At 39.4% G+C, this 14,808-nt stretch overlaps 1 protein-coding gene across 2 annotated transcripts in view; it reads left to right on the forward strand.

Moving 5' to 3' along the window:
• Positions 1 to 14,808, forward strand: part of LOC119661259 (nuclear pore membrane glycoprotein 210) — a 165,977-nt gene that overhangs the window by 50,959 nt on the left and 100,210 nt on the right. For both annotated transcript variants that reach the window (XM_038070512.1, XM_038070511.1), the window contains exons 10-14: positions 4,265 to 4,367; positions 4,730 to 4,862; positions 7,257 to 7,463; positions 7,922 to 8,032; positions 8,199 to 8,327. In XM_038070512.1, the coding sequence (XP_037926440.1) occupies positions 4,265 to 4,367; positions 4,730 to 4,862; positions 7,257 to 7,463; positions 7,922 to 8,032; positions 8,199 to 8,327 (683 nt within the window). The remainder of the gene's footprint in view (positions 1 to 4,264; positions 4,368 to 4,729; positions 4,863 to 7,256; positions 7,464 to 7,921; positions 8,033 to 8,198; positions 8,328 to 14,808) is intronic.

Raw genomic sequence — 14,808 nt, forward strand, 5'->3', positions numbered from 1 at the left:
CTGCCGCTGACAGTGATTGTGCCCGTTTCATGGGTATCGGTCGTCAAAAATTCAGTTTTGTTTAAATTCAATCTGAGACCGTGTTGCATGAGGCGATCATTCCATTTTTGAACAAGTTACTCGAGATCATTTTTACTATCAGATGCTAGGAAAACATCATCTGCATAAAACAGTGCGTAGGGCGCTGGACTTTGGATATCCCGTGTGACGGTGTCCATAACAAGAACAAAGAGGAGTGGTAAGAGGGCGCTTCCTTGATGGACACCAACAGAGACACGAAGCGGTTTTGATATACTCGCCATACTTCGAACTTTACTTTTCGGATCATGATAGAGCAATTGACCCAGCGCACGAGTTCTTCTGGTACTAAGTGTTGTCGTAAAGCATACCAGATGAGTTCGTGTGGCACACGGTCAAACGCTTTCTCTAGATCCAGAAATGCAATGTGAAGAGGGTTATGCTTCTCACGGTGTTTCTTCATGTGTAACCGCGCAGCGTGCATTGCGTCAGTAGTTCCGCAGTTTTTGACAAACCCGGCTTATTTCAAAGATTTCGCAAATACGATTGCAAAGAATTCGTACAAAAAATCTTCATGGTATGGGAAAATAACCGAATCGGACGGTAAATTGAACATTCTGCTGGACTACCTTTCTTTTTCCACCACATTGTTGGGTCCCAGCTCTTCGCTTTCCAGAGATAAAAGGCGATGTCGTCAGGTCCTGTTGCTTTCCCCGACTTCATTTGTTTTATTGCCCCCTCGACTTAAGTTGCGCTGATTGGTGGAACTGGTCCAAATGTCGGCAATGATTGTGGAAGTGGAGGATGTGCAAATTCTTCAGTTGAAATCTGCTCGAAGTATTCTCGCCATCTATCCGTTGCGGCTCGACCGTTGGTAAGCAAAGTACCGTTCTTGTCATTAACGCAACAGAAGTGTTCGATATCCTGTATGCGTTCATTACGGCTTTTAGCGAGTCCATACAGATCTCTCTCGCCATCCCGAGTGTCCAGTTTATCGTAACGATTTTTGAAATAGTTCGCTCGGGTGACAGCGACCACTTTCTTTGCTTCACGGTTGGCATTCTTATAAATTTGCCAATTAGCAGGCGTTTTATCGTCAAGAAATTTGTGGTAGAGGCGTTTCTTTTCACGGACCTTCATTTCAACATCATCATTCCAAAGCCAAATATCTCGATTGATGTGCCGCTTACCCGGCTTGGTGACCCCGAGGGTTGCAGAGGGGTGTGGATGGTGTCTTTCATTTGGTTCCATGATTCTTCCACATTCATAATGGTCGGCAATCGTATGAGTGAGATCGTTTCTTCTTTCTTCTCACCAAATCGCCACCATTTAATGCGCGGCGGGCCAGTGCGTTCTTCACGCTGTTTTATCGGTGGCTTAATTCGCAGGACAGCAATCAACGGCCGATGTTGAGGTGCGAAGGGAAGGACTTTGTAATCAGTGACAGTGGTAAAATGTTGGCGTTCTATGAGAATATAGTCGAGTTGCGTTTTACTGTTCCCACTATAAAATGTAGGAAGATGGGACAATCGTTTGATGAATCATGTATTCATACAAGGTCATGGGTGTCCGCAAAATCGATTATACGCTCGCCACCCTCATTGCGCGCTCCGAACCCCTTTCCCCCATGCCACCTGTTACCGTCTGCCTTTTCACCCACATGACCATTAATGTCGTGGGCAATGATTATATAATCGTCACCAGGCACGTGACAAGTCTTCTCATCGAGAAGTTGCCAGAAGGCATCTTTCTCGGCATCAGGTCGACCTGTCTGCGGTGCGTACGCGATGAAGAAGTGAATAGTGCGATCAGATGATATAATGGTGAGCTTCATCAGCCGATCATCAAATCGTTCGACTTCTTTAATGGCATCACGGAAACCCTCTGAGATGGCAATGCCAACACCATATTGAGTGTGTGGGTTACCAAAATAGAGAATTTTGTAGCCATTTTTAGCGCGTTCGCGTTCAATGTCGTAGCTTTTGGCACCAGACCATCGGGTAGCTTGCAGAGCGCAGATATCAATGCGTCTTTTCCGAAGGGCTCTTGCGAGTTCCTCGGTCTTTCCAGTTAGGGTACCAACATTTAGCATGCAGACACGTATTTATTTTGTTCGTTGTGTTCGGACTAACTTGTTTACGTCCTGACGCCGTCCATGCGTCAAGAACCCTTGTCCATTTCTCGACTGGACCGGGGCCCGTCCTGCCGCGTCGACTGAGGTGGACGCCTTAGCATTTCTCCGAGGCTTGTGACTCAATCAAGGATTTAGCATAGTACAATAACACCAGCTATACTCTATCACTTTCCCTGTTTTTTTTTATTTTACTGAGGATAGTACAGAGTACGTTGCCTCAAACCCTCCTCCTTTACCTGGGCTTGGGACCAGCATACTATGTTAATAGCATGGCGGAGTTTATGATAGGCATTATATATTGCTAAATTAATTACTCCTAATTACTACATCTTTTTTTAAGATTTATTGTGCAATTTCCTTGATCGAGCTGGGTCTTTCTGTCCTTTTCAATCGTTCTAGGACAGTGAATTTCATTGCATGGCGTAGCCGACAATAGAGTTCCCATTTTTTAAGGTGTTGTGTAAATCAAAACCGTATTAAAATCGGTTTACTGTCTGTCTGTTTGTCTGCTTGCTACACTCAATTTGGTGAAAATTCTAAATCGGCCTTAAAGGGGGGGTCCTCATACATGCTAAAGGGGGTGTACTTTTTTTTCTTCAAATATAGTCATGGGAGGTATCAGATGAAAGGTCTCGGTTAATATAATACTTTCCGAAGCCGGTTTTGACATTTGTTGCAAAGGTGGAGAGTGTGGGGATTGAAAGTGATCATTTCTTTAACGGACCCTTTCTCAGAAACTACCGAAAAATTGGAAAAAAATCAAGAAGCTCCGAAATACTCTACATACCAATATCTGTTCAAATAAAGTAAATAGTAGCATAGTATATAGTAGTAGTATCCTACTATAATTTTTAGTAATTGACTGGAAAATCCTCCTTAACTTCATCTTAGAATCACGAAATGCCGGCTACAACATAGAGCATGATCCTAACAAAGTTATAATAGGTAAAACTATTTTTTTTTTTGTTAATTCAAGACTGAATGTCAATATCACTTGAAAGTGGATATTTTCACATAACATATGCATATATTATGTGCCACGTACTAATGGGACAAAGGCACACTCAAATGTCTTTATAAAAGAAATACACAAAACCATACCTGAAGCGCCCATCTTCTAGTTTTCCGACTTTTTCTCAATGTGAAAACTATCCATTACCGTTTTCTGATCAACACGCGGGGATCTGACCCGTAGACTACTCCGATGGCACGATGGAGACAATTTTTGATGATTGCTGGGACGTTTCGGATTACAGTGGCGATCACTTTTCCTGTACAGTTCCTATAAAGTTCTCCACGCTATTGCATGAGAATTAAGGTGACTTCATTTCCAGCTTTTGGACAAAATTGCGGAAGCGGTATAACACTTAATGCGGCATCGTCAAGGGTGGTAAAGCTATTTGGATATACAAACTTATTGACCATTTTAATGCTTTGTCTATTGATGCAGATGTTCTGTCACAACTGACGACCTTAGTTTGGTTAGTCTTTATTTTCAGTGTGACTCTTTTTTTCCCATCTATAGAGCTTTTTGGCTAAGACCCACGGCTCAGGACAGGAGCCATCATAGTGGAGGTGTTTGAGGAAAGATATTATAGTCCATTGAGGCTCTCCATGTCCTTCTCTTAAATCTCAATATTGTTATCTTCTTTAAAAAAATTGAATATTTTCAAAAACGTTCCTAGTAAAGTAATAACATTTACAATTGCCAAGCAGATTGGAGGACCTTAAAATAATTTCCAGCCTTGATTAAGCCGTGTTGATGCCCAATAAGGAAATTTAAATTCCCTGCCTTAATAAGCGTCTTTATTTATTAATGACTAAAAAAAAATTCATTGCAAGTCCATATGCTTGGCCGCGTAATTTTCAACTTTCGGATGCTTGCATACTCAGTAATTATAAGATACCAGTCTACTATCTCCTCTGTCTCTTCCTGATTTGTAAAAAGCATATCCTAACGAATGGTCTTACTTCACATTCATTGTTCCTTGCAAGTACACAATCATTAGGCGAATTTCAAGACAGTCCAAGACTTTTAATTCAAGTAAAATCTCTTCCCTTTTTATTTCAATTCAATCTTTTCTTTTATATTCAATCATCGTTATCTTCCAGATATTACGTAAATGGCTTAGAATTGGGCGAAACAAAAATTATATTCAATTCGGGGTATGGTGACCGGGCTATGGCAATTGCCAGCGATCCGGTGACTGTACAGGTAAGAGCAAATTTATAATCTAGTAATAGGAAAAACAATAAAATTGAAAAGTGAATAGAAAAGAAAGAAAATTTCAATTGGCCTAATTTGATATAATGTAATGTAAAGTAAATTTTGCCGTATTTATTCATAAAGGAGACAACTTGCACCATAATGAAAAGCGAACTAGAGAGAAAGACTTGAAGGAGCCCAGGTTCTCTGGTATTTTCATAGATTCCTTTTCCTTCGGGGCAATGTTTATCGAAATTATTATTGTATGTTGACAAGACAAGATAAATTTAATTTTCTTTCAGGTCCTTTTATTTTATTGTTTGCTATTTTTCGCTATCTTACTTTATTCTCGTGCTACTATGTTTATTTAGGTCTTTCCACCTTTACGTTTGTACCCAAGAAACTCAACACTCATTGTCAGTTCGAGTTTGCAAATTTATTCACATGGCGGCCCACATCCGGACATCAGCATTGTCTACTCTGTGGAAAATTCAAATATTGTGTGTAGGTATATTTTTGTTTTCACATTAAGAATACATTTTTAAATAGACGGATATATGTAATTGCAATTCTTATCCCCACTATTCTTACGGAAGTAATACTGTAATTTTAATTTAGGAACCGCGACAAATAACATAAGTGAGAACCTTATATGCGGACTTAACTAAAGACGAGGGTTTTTTAATTCATCTAAATTTTTCGAGAATTGTATATGTTCCCTGTCATAATTTTATAGCGACCCATTCATTAGCTTTGTTCGAGGACTTATCTATTGCCAGCTTATCCTTTTTAACAATAGGTTCATTGGTATCTGATTGGTCTGTTGGTCGTTTTAGAGAAATTTGCTATGCTGTTTTGTAGGCAAAAATTGTCGAACGCCAGGGTCTCTGATTTGAAAAATCCCAAGGGTATAATTGGAGTATTGTTGAAAATTTGTTAGCCCCCATTAAACTACAGTGCGTGAAATAATTATACCGGACCGTGATACTTTTTAATATTTGATCGATTAATTCGTAATCGGTGAAAAAATTGATATCACTGAAAAATGAACTCTTCCAGCTTATCGATGAATAACGGTATTTGGAAACATGTGATTGCAGCGTGTCGTGTTGTAGTACGAGTTAATCGTTTGCATGGCGTTTGTGTAGTGCGAAATTAATTATAGCGGACAAAGGGTAAACAAATTTCATTGGTGCAACAATCCAATTGGATCGGCCTTGAAGTGTGTTAGAGCAGAGCATTCAAGAGCGTAACGGTACCCTACAGGATTACAGTACCCTGTAGGAGGCAATGTCGTCAGCATTGAGCTCGCCTGAGATTATTAGCCAAATTTGACTCAGGTACTCATTCACAGCTGAGTCGACTGGAATCCGACGTCAAATCACGATACAAATCCCACCACTACCATGTGACCTTCCCTACGACAGTCTTGTGCTCTAACCACTTAGCTATCCGGACACAAAGGGTAAATATTTGATAAAATAATATTAGGTTGTTGTAAATGAAATGGCCGTTTTGGTATTAAAATTTCAAACGACTGTAAAGCTTACAAAAATTTATATATTTAATCAAAATAGGTGCCAGTCGATTCAAAGCACTTCTCCCAGCGAGATTCAAGAACATCTATGCCAGTTTCGTAGAAGTCCAACTGTCGGGGGTTGATAAATTCGTCGAAGACAATTTTGACAGCCTCTTCATTCCTAAATTGTTTTTTCGCCAAAAAATGATCCAAATGTTTAAAAAAGGTTGTAGTCGATTGGCCAAATGTGCGCTGAATATGGTGGATGAGACAGAGTGTCATACTGCAATTAGTTCAACTTTTGAACCGCTGTTCTGGAAACGTGAGGTCGTCTATTGTCGTGAAGGAGTATCACACCATCTCTGTTGACTAATCTCGGCCGTTAAATTCTGAATTTTTGGTGCATTTCCTCCAGTTGGGCACAGTATTTCTGTGCATTTATCGTTTCTCCAGGTGCCAAAAAAGAATAGTGGATAACTCCAGCTGTTGACCATCAAACAGTCACCATTACTTTCTTCGAATGCAGGCTCGGTTTCGGCATATGCCTCGGTGGTTCATCAGCATCTAGCCATTGTGCTGATCGGCGACGATTGTCGTATAATATCCCCTTTTCATCACATGTCACTATTCTGTGCAAAAAAGGATCGCTTCTGTTGCAGGAGAGTAAAGAACTGCAAATTTCCTTTCGAAGGGCCATGTTTTGCTCCATAAGGGCATGCGGAACCCATTTATCGAGCTTTTTGACCTTTCCAAGTTGCTGCAAGTGCCGGGAAACTGTCGAATAGTGTACGTCTAGTTTCTCTGCAATGTTCCACACAGACTGACGTGTGTCGGATCCGACTAGAAAACGCAGCTCGTCGTTATCAATCGATGAGCCTGGATGTCTACGTGGCTCACTTTGAAGGTTTACGTCACCTGACCGGAATTTTTCGAACCAGAGCCGTGTGGTTAGTTCGCTTACCGTATCAGCTCCAAATGCGCTGTTAATGTTCCTGGTCACCTCAGCTGCTTTATGACCGAATTTGAACTCATACAGAAAAAGTATAAGTTCTTGGCTCTTTTCCATCCTTTTTTTCATTTTTAAGGTTTTGTTTGGGGGAATGAAGCATATCACTGGCCACTAAAAGTAATAACATCATTGACAATAAAATTTCAAATCGCTCGGAAAGTTTACTTCGATTTAGAACTCTATGTCCATCATTTATATATACTCCTTCAAGACAGCCATGAGCTTACACAAATTGTCTCCCCCAAAAACTTGTGTAATCCTTTCTTGCTCAAGTAATCTTTTTTTTGTCATTTGTATTGATGACGAATTTTTACCAATAATTGATTTTTACGGAATTCATTCAAAGTTCATTCTTATTTTACTTCCTTAGCCATGGACTCTGCGGTTATATTGGCAAAGAAATTGGGGACAACAAGAATCACAGGAAGATGTGTTGGCGTAAATCCTATCGATGGAAGACAAATTATATTCTCGGAAGATTCTATAGAGGTTACTGTGATACCATTGGAAAAGGTTCAAGTGCGTACGCCGTTGGTGCGTATAAAAACGGGCGCTGTAATGCCAGCATTTATTTGGGGTGAGTATAAGTGAGAACAGTTTATGGGGAGTATAGGGTGCTTTGCAAATGAATAAATTCGCGTTTTCGTTTGTTTTGATTGGAGTAAGTGGTCTTCATCGCTCAAAGAGAAACTTAGCCAGCAAGCACTCTATTATATTTGAGGTTTTTTTCAAGCAAATCTTTTAGTATTGCTGATTTGTTGTTTTCATTGTGAAAATTATATATTCTCTTTATTTTATCAATAATCCATTTAAAATCCGTCTATTCAATATGCAATTTTTTTGCCTACCGAAGAAGAAAATTAAATATTGTTTTTGTTGATTGTTAATTTGTGTCGAGCCTCATCTCGACGATTATTGATGACTTGTTTTATTTCAATTCGTACTTTGCTATCAATGGTGGCTTTTTCATTTTTTGTAGCTCCTTTTTTGTACCATGTACCCGAAAGCCGATATGAAAACTCTCTTTTGTTGTAGGCGTACCGGATATTTCGCCTGTGATATTGGGAACAATGGAATCGATACGCATTATTTGGTCGACTAATCAACCAGATGTTGTGGATATTTTTGGGATATTCTCTGATGCTGGTATGTACATTTCTGTATATATTTGTGATGGTTTGCAAGCTAAGCCATTCAAGGCCATCATCATCTCTCTTTATATCGTTTGTTTTAATGAAATTGTTGCGGATTATTTTATACGTATAAGCCTATCAGTATACATTTGGTATTTTTATTCATTTTATATTGGTAGGTATTGAATATACGGAACATGATTTAATCTCGGTTCGTGTAAAAGCACTTAATCCGGGCAAGGCGAGAATACAGGCATCTATTATTTTACCCGGCGGTCAACGGTTATCCTCGTCAGTGGAAGTTGTTGGTAATTCATACTTTACATTTCATTTGGGTGCTTGAGTGATGGTTGTTCGTAACAAAGGAAAAAATGGAATGAAACAAAGTTTAAATTTTGCAGTTGAATTTACATTGAAATTTATCAGTTGAATTTTTGAAAATTTTATCAAAGGATATCTTAGAGGCAGAATAGAGTCAGCATTTGTCTTCGTAGTGGTTACCGATAATTCATAATTCTGCAAAGATTATATTATTTCAAGCCGGAGTTAGAAAATTCATTTGCTCCATAGTAGCTTTATGTTTCGCGCTTGAATAAAAAACGCCATCTGGCATTAAAGCTTGATTAGAAATATTGTTAGCATATACTATATCTCAGTGACTTATTGTCATGCAATGTCAAAACTTAACACATTGATCGCGCGCTCATTTCGTTACACTTACAAATTTAGATTGTCTATGTGATTTTAGATAAATACTTCAACATGGATTTGGCTTCTTTTTTGGAATTTATCATCTTCGTGAAACAGTAGTAGTTTGTAACTACGCTACTTTTGGTAATGATGCATGTCAGCGTCGACTATGTCATTGATTATTTTCTTAATTTTCGACCGATTCATGACCATTGATGTCTTCTTGAGTAACTTTTCAGTATTGTGGAATCGCCTTTTCTTGTTATTATGGACTGTTGCAAGCATATTCTTTTCGGTGAAACTTAATTGTTTTTCACATCCCTAATTTGATATTAAAGTTTTGTAGTCGTTATTCCTGTGGAGGGCTAAAAAGTCCCCGTGGATTCTCCTTTCGAACACAGTTTTTCTTACTAGCAAGCTTCCCAGGAATGGATGACGACTGGAAGATCATTTTCTTTTACGGTTAGAGCTTTGACGCTACTGTGAGACGTTTGTTGTGGATGGTTTCAGAGTTTACTGTGCTGAGAGTTCTTAAGCACGAGATGAATTATTGATGCTGTTCTGGAAAGTGATCGCTTTTGTAACTTTAAAGCTCCAAATTTTCATCAATAATATCAAACAAAGCACTTCATTGAAGTATGAGCTACACACTCATGTACTGTTTAGAAGGCGAAAGTGGCCGTGGGTGGATGATGAATTGACAAGGGGCAATAAGTCCACTACTTCGAGATGGTGGATAAATGGATCGCCCCAGAACTATTTGGGGCCCAATAGTGGGGAAGGAATTTAGTTTCTCAGAACTTGCAGAGAATTCGAACAGATTGCCAGGAAGTGAAAACGATGACGGGTAAGTGTGCTTGATGGGTTATAATCCACATAGAAATTTACGGCAACTAAATACGACTTCTATGGTGCAATTGTAATTGATATTATTTCCCGTTTGTTTAAAACAGTTGAAGTCGGGAGAGTATAATGACAGATATTGTACTAGATATCTTCATGAATGTTTGTCTGCGTTTTTTTGATGCCCCGCTTCTGTAAGTTTGTCCTTTGCACAGCATTAAGTGTGATGATAATGAAACTGACACATCTTCCAACGACTCTTGGGTAATTTTCCATTGATTTAAATGTGTAGGCAAGTCTTGACATCTGCCTACAGTCGTGGCTAAGATGCTGAATGTGGGATGATCCACGTGCCAATATCCATGACAAGGACGAAGAATAGTAGTGAAAGGGTCCTTCTTTGATGAACATTGTCGGAGACGTCGACCGGCTTTGATCATCATTTGATTTAACTGGTACCTTCGAATACTGCTCTTTAGATTAGAGAGAGAGTAGAGTAATTTACCACAGTGGACTAGCTCTTTGTATCACGTGGTTAAATGCCCTTTTTAAGGATTTATGTGAAACAAAACCTGATTAGAATCTATTTGATATCTGTCCGTCCGTCTATCTGTCTGCCTGTCACATCCGGTTTATTCGGTAACGGCTAGACAGATTGTCATGAAATTTGCTATAGTAGTCTATGAACTCCTTAACATATAGGCAGTGGCGTCTTTTTGTGTTGAGTTTAAGGGGGGACTCTTCATACATACATGCGAAAGGTGGGTGCAAAAGTTTTTTACATAGAATATGGCCATATGGGATATTAAATGAAATGGTGATGCGGCCGATTTACCAATATATCCAAAGTAATTTTTTGGTAGATTATTGTAATTACATTAGTATTAATATTGAAGTGTATTCTAAGACTACGCTTCGAATATCCATTGATAGAATGAAGAACGAAAAATTACACCTAAGGAAGACAGACTTATTTGTCGGCAGAGTATAGCCAATCCGTTTGTAACAACTAGGGATATTATACTAGAAGGATCTCCGCAACTGAGCAATAATATTACTGGAGGACTATGGGAAATCGTCTGCAAGAAGTTGGATTGCGTGGACGCTCGCCTCGTCATATACCATACATCTCGAAACGAAATCTTCAAAGGCGATTATAATTAGCAAAAGAACACTTACAGAAGCTATTGTTTGTCGGAAAATGAGTATTCTGTAACGATGAATCGAAGATTAACATGTTTAGGTTCCAAGGCAGACGCTGATGTGAAGCGTAGCTGGCAATCGAAAAAGTAAAAAAAATCTGACTGAACTTTTCTTTTCGCACATATTGAAGAAATTTAGAAAGACACTACCCTTAAGAGAAGTCGAGGTTTGGTGGCCAGTTCGTTGAGACGTTGTTCGGCTATTAGAATAAGGGCTATCCAATAAAATACTAATAGGAATCAAGCACGAATTTCCCAACAAACCCTTTTTGGCTACAAAATAAGACAGCGTTTCTAATTATTTTTCCATGAATAATAAATGTTTTTTTTGTGTTGCATGAAGTTTTTCTTGCTAAAAATTATCCTTTGCTTATCAGATTCTTATGAAAATTGGTATTTTTGCAGAATACTGTGTAATAGATTATTCTCCCTTTGAAGAAATCATTTTTGTCCAATAATAACGAAATTACATATAAAAATTCCATGACGCTTATGTCGTTTCTAATTGTATTTCGTCAATCTTGTAGAATTTCTACTCTGAACATTGTCCAGCTAGTGAAATCTGGCCAAACAGATAGCCCACAATTCTTCTTGCTTTTCGACAAGATAAACTTTGCAGTATGTGTGTTAGGTTCTGGCAGCGAAAGTTCCTTATGGGAAGCTCGTTCCCAACAATAAAACACTTAAGAGATGTGAGGAATTTAGATGGAGCTAAAATTGGGAATAAAACATAAGGCAACAGATATTTGTGGTTATTTAAATTTATCAGGCGAGATACAGAAACAGAAGGCTGGTGTTTATCAAGATTTGCTTTCACTGGAGAAGTAGGCAAGTAGTCATCCAAGCATGCATATATGCGGAAAACGGCAAAAACAAATAGTGTCGGTGATAAAATGTTAGCGTTTTATGAGGATATAGTCGATTTGCTTTTTACTGTTACAAATATAAAATACAGGAAGATGAGACACTCGTTTAATAAACCATGTATTGGCAAGTACAAGGTGAAGCCCATAGTGTTTTACGTAGGCACCTGTCGTGAGACTTAATCCTACGGTCCTCTTCAGACACGGATTGATTTTGTGACCACAATCAGAGCCCTGCTGAGACAAGCAACAACGGTACCAGTCTATATCAAGTGCATGGCTTAGCATTCATACTGGTGGATGCAAGAATTACCTAAATCTCTACCGAACTATGGAGTACGGCACCTGTGTTGATACGCAACGAGGCCCGAAGGTCTGTTCTCGCTTGAGCACAACCACAACCACCTTGAAAGTCCCACTAGGGGGGCCAACCGCAAATAACCGAACTGTTCTCACATACTACAGGAGTTCACCCGAAGTATGTGAGTCCAGGGGCTTTCCCGATTCCCATGGTTCCAGTATACCCCTGGTAAGGTTTCGTGACCAATTTGCCACTTCAGATGAGTCTCCGTGCAGACGCGGGTCTGATCGCCCTAATTAGGTCTTTGGAGCATTCGCCTACTGAATCACGGCCGGCAAACCAAAGTAATTACAGCTTTTCCCGGTGCCACCACTATGGAGGTTCTCCTCGACCACTTGGTTTTGGTTTGGTCTATAGGGTTGCCGCCCCATCTTCCTCATCGCCACCTCTGAGCATCCAGGGCAAGTACAAGGTGGTGAGTTTCCGCAAAATCGACTATACACTCGCCACCCGCATTGCATGCTCCAAACCCTTTTTCTCTCATGGCATCTGTTAATTTGCCTTTTCACCTATATGGCAGGAACGTTACAGGTTTTTGTGTTAACTCATTGTCAGGAGCCATCTTTCTCCGCATTCGGTCGATCTGGCTGGGATGCGTATGCGCTGGAGAAATGAACCGTACGCTCAGGGGATACAATACTGAGCTTCATTAGCTCATCAGAGTGTCCAGACGGCTCAAGTGGTTAGAGCGCTGGGCTGTCATACCGGAAAGTTGCGGTTCAAGGCTCACTGGTGGGGTGGATTTGTTATCGTGACTGGACTTCAAGGCCCTGATCCAATTGGATGGTTGTGCGAACGATTATTATTTTTTTTCCAAGTTTTCACAATTTCGGCTCTAAATGCCAAATAATATTTAGCATGTAGACACAGATTTGATTCGCTTCGGTTTAATTTGGTTACAATATGACTCCGTCCACGCGTCAACAACTCTTACTTATTTCTCGGCAGGACTGGGGCCCGTCGCCAAGTCGACTGGGATGAATTTTTTTATTTCTTTTCCGGATCTCAGCATTCTGTTTTACTGAGGATAATATAAAGAAGAATATGGACATCCATGATAACTAGGAATTAAACCCGAGGGAAATTTATCAGTTCAATTATTTCGTTGTGACACAAAAATTGGTTCGGGCACGCTTTCCTGGGGAACTACAGTTCCGATGCTGTGGTAGTCCGAATAATTCTATGATACTTAAGGAGGTCATCCTGTGTGAAGGCCGTTTTTTCTCTTTTTAAGGTTTTGTGTGAAACAAAACCTTATTAGAATGGTGACGGTGTCTGTCTGTCCGTCTGTCCGTCTGTCTGTCTGTCTGTCTGTCTGTCTGTCTGTCTGTCTGTCTGTCTGTCTGTCTGTCACACCCGATTTATTCGGAAACGGCTGGACCGATTGTCACGAAAATTGGTGAGAGTATGTAATCTGGTGATCCCTTTACATGCAGTAAGTGGCGCCATCTTGTGTTAAGCTTAAGAGGGGGCTCCCCATACATGTGAATGGAGGGTGCAAATTTTTTTTTCACAGAATGTAGCCATGTGGGGTATCAAATGAAAGGTCTCAATTAGTACTTTTCGAAACTGGTTCAATATTTGATATTGGGTGAAACATGGAGGAGTGAGCGCTCAAAATATGACCCCCAAAAAGTGTAACAGGTCTCGTTCTCAGAACCTCTCCAACCAAAAAATCTGGAAAAAATCACAGTGGTGCATCTCTACGAAATCTAGGCCTCAAAATATATTCGGTTCCGATATCTGCACAAATAAAGTTAATAATAGTATATTTCCACATTTTAGAAATTTACCCGGCACCCCCCCTTATGTTCATCCCAGAAATACAAAATTTGGCATGAGTGTAATGAAGAATATAATGCACAGTTTGGTCAAGTTTGAAGAAAATCCAACTATTATTAACAAAGTTATTGCGGGTGAAACTTTACAATTTTTTGTGAATTTCGTGCACTCTACAACCCGCATGACGTCATCATCACATATCAATTCGTCAATACCACAACGAAATGAATTCTTATGAATTGGGTCGCAGACAATTATTTTGTTTTAGTTTTTTAGTTATTTGTCAACCAGACATGTGTGTATGTAGGTATATATGATAATATATGCGTGCTAATGAACTTTGCGGGTAGTGCCTAATTCAGATAGATATAAGACGTAAATCGGAATTATGGGTACGATAAATTTAGATACGTGCATATATGTGTACAGCAGGTAATAGGCAGTTTGTTTGTTTAGGGTGAGCGTGATATCTATGGCTCTAATATGTACGTATGTCTCGTAGTTTGGAAAAATATGAAGGATTATGTTGGATTTGTAGCTATATACGGACAGAGAAATGTGCGTCTCTTACATAAGATGAACACAAAACCTTTATACCCGAAGCGCGAGCTTCCGGTATTCCGACTTGTTTTTCTACTGCCATACTAGAGGGCGCTATGATCATCTTAAAGAAAGAATGTAAACGGAATTTTGACGTGCGGCCTTAACCACAGTCCGCATTATTAAATAACATTGAATAAAAACTACCGAATGAATCATAATCGTGGCATGTGACATTTTATCTGTTTAACACTGTAATTTCCAAACGACTCTGATGACCTCCTTAATCTTGAATTCTCGAACAGAAAGTAAGTCGATAGAAATTGTGTTAACACTTACACTATGTTCAGGAAAATCATATTTTTAGCAAAAGCATTTGATATTGTACCCGCTATCGCCAATCTTCATTTAGCGATCCATCAGGAGATTGGAAACATTTCAATTTTTTAATGTCCTTTCACAGTTACTATTCAGATGTTTTCTTGCATTCAGTTTTGCAAGATGATTG

The sequence above is a fragment of the Hermetia illucens genome, chromosome 1, assembly GCF_905115235.1.
Source record: "Hermetia illucens chromosome 1, iHerIll2.2.curated.20191125, whole genome shotgun sequence".
In the NCBI taxonomy this organism is placed as follows: domain Eukaryota; kingdom Metazoa; phylum Arthropoda; class Insecta; order Diptera; family Stratiomyidae; genus Hermetia; species Hermetia illucens.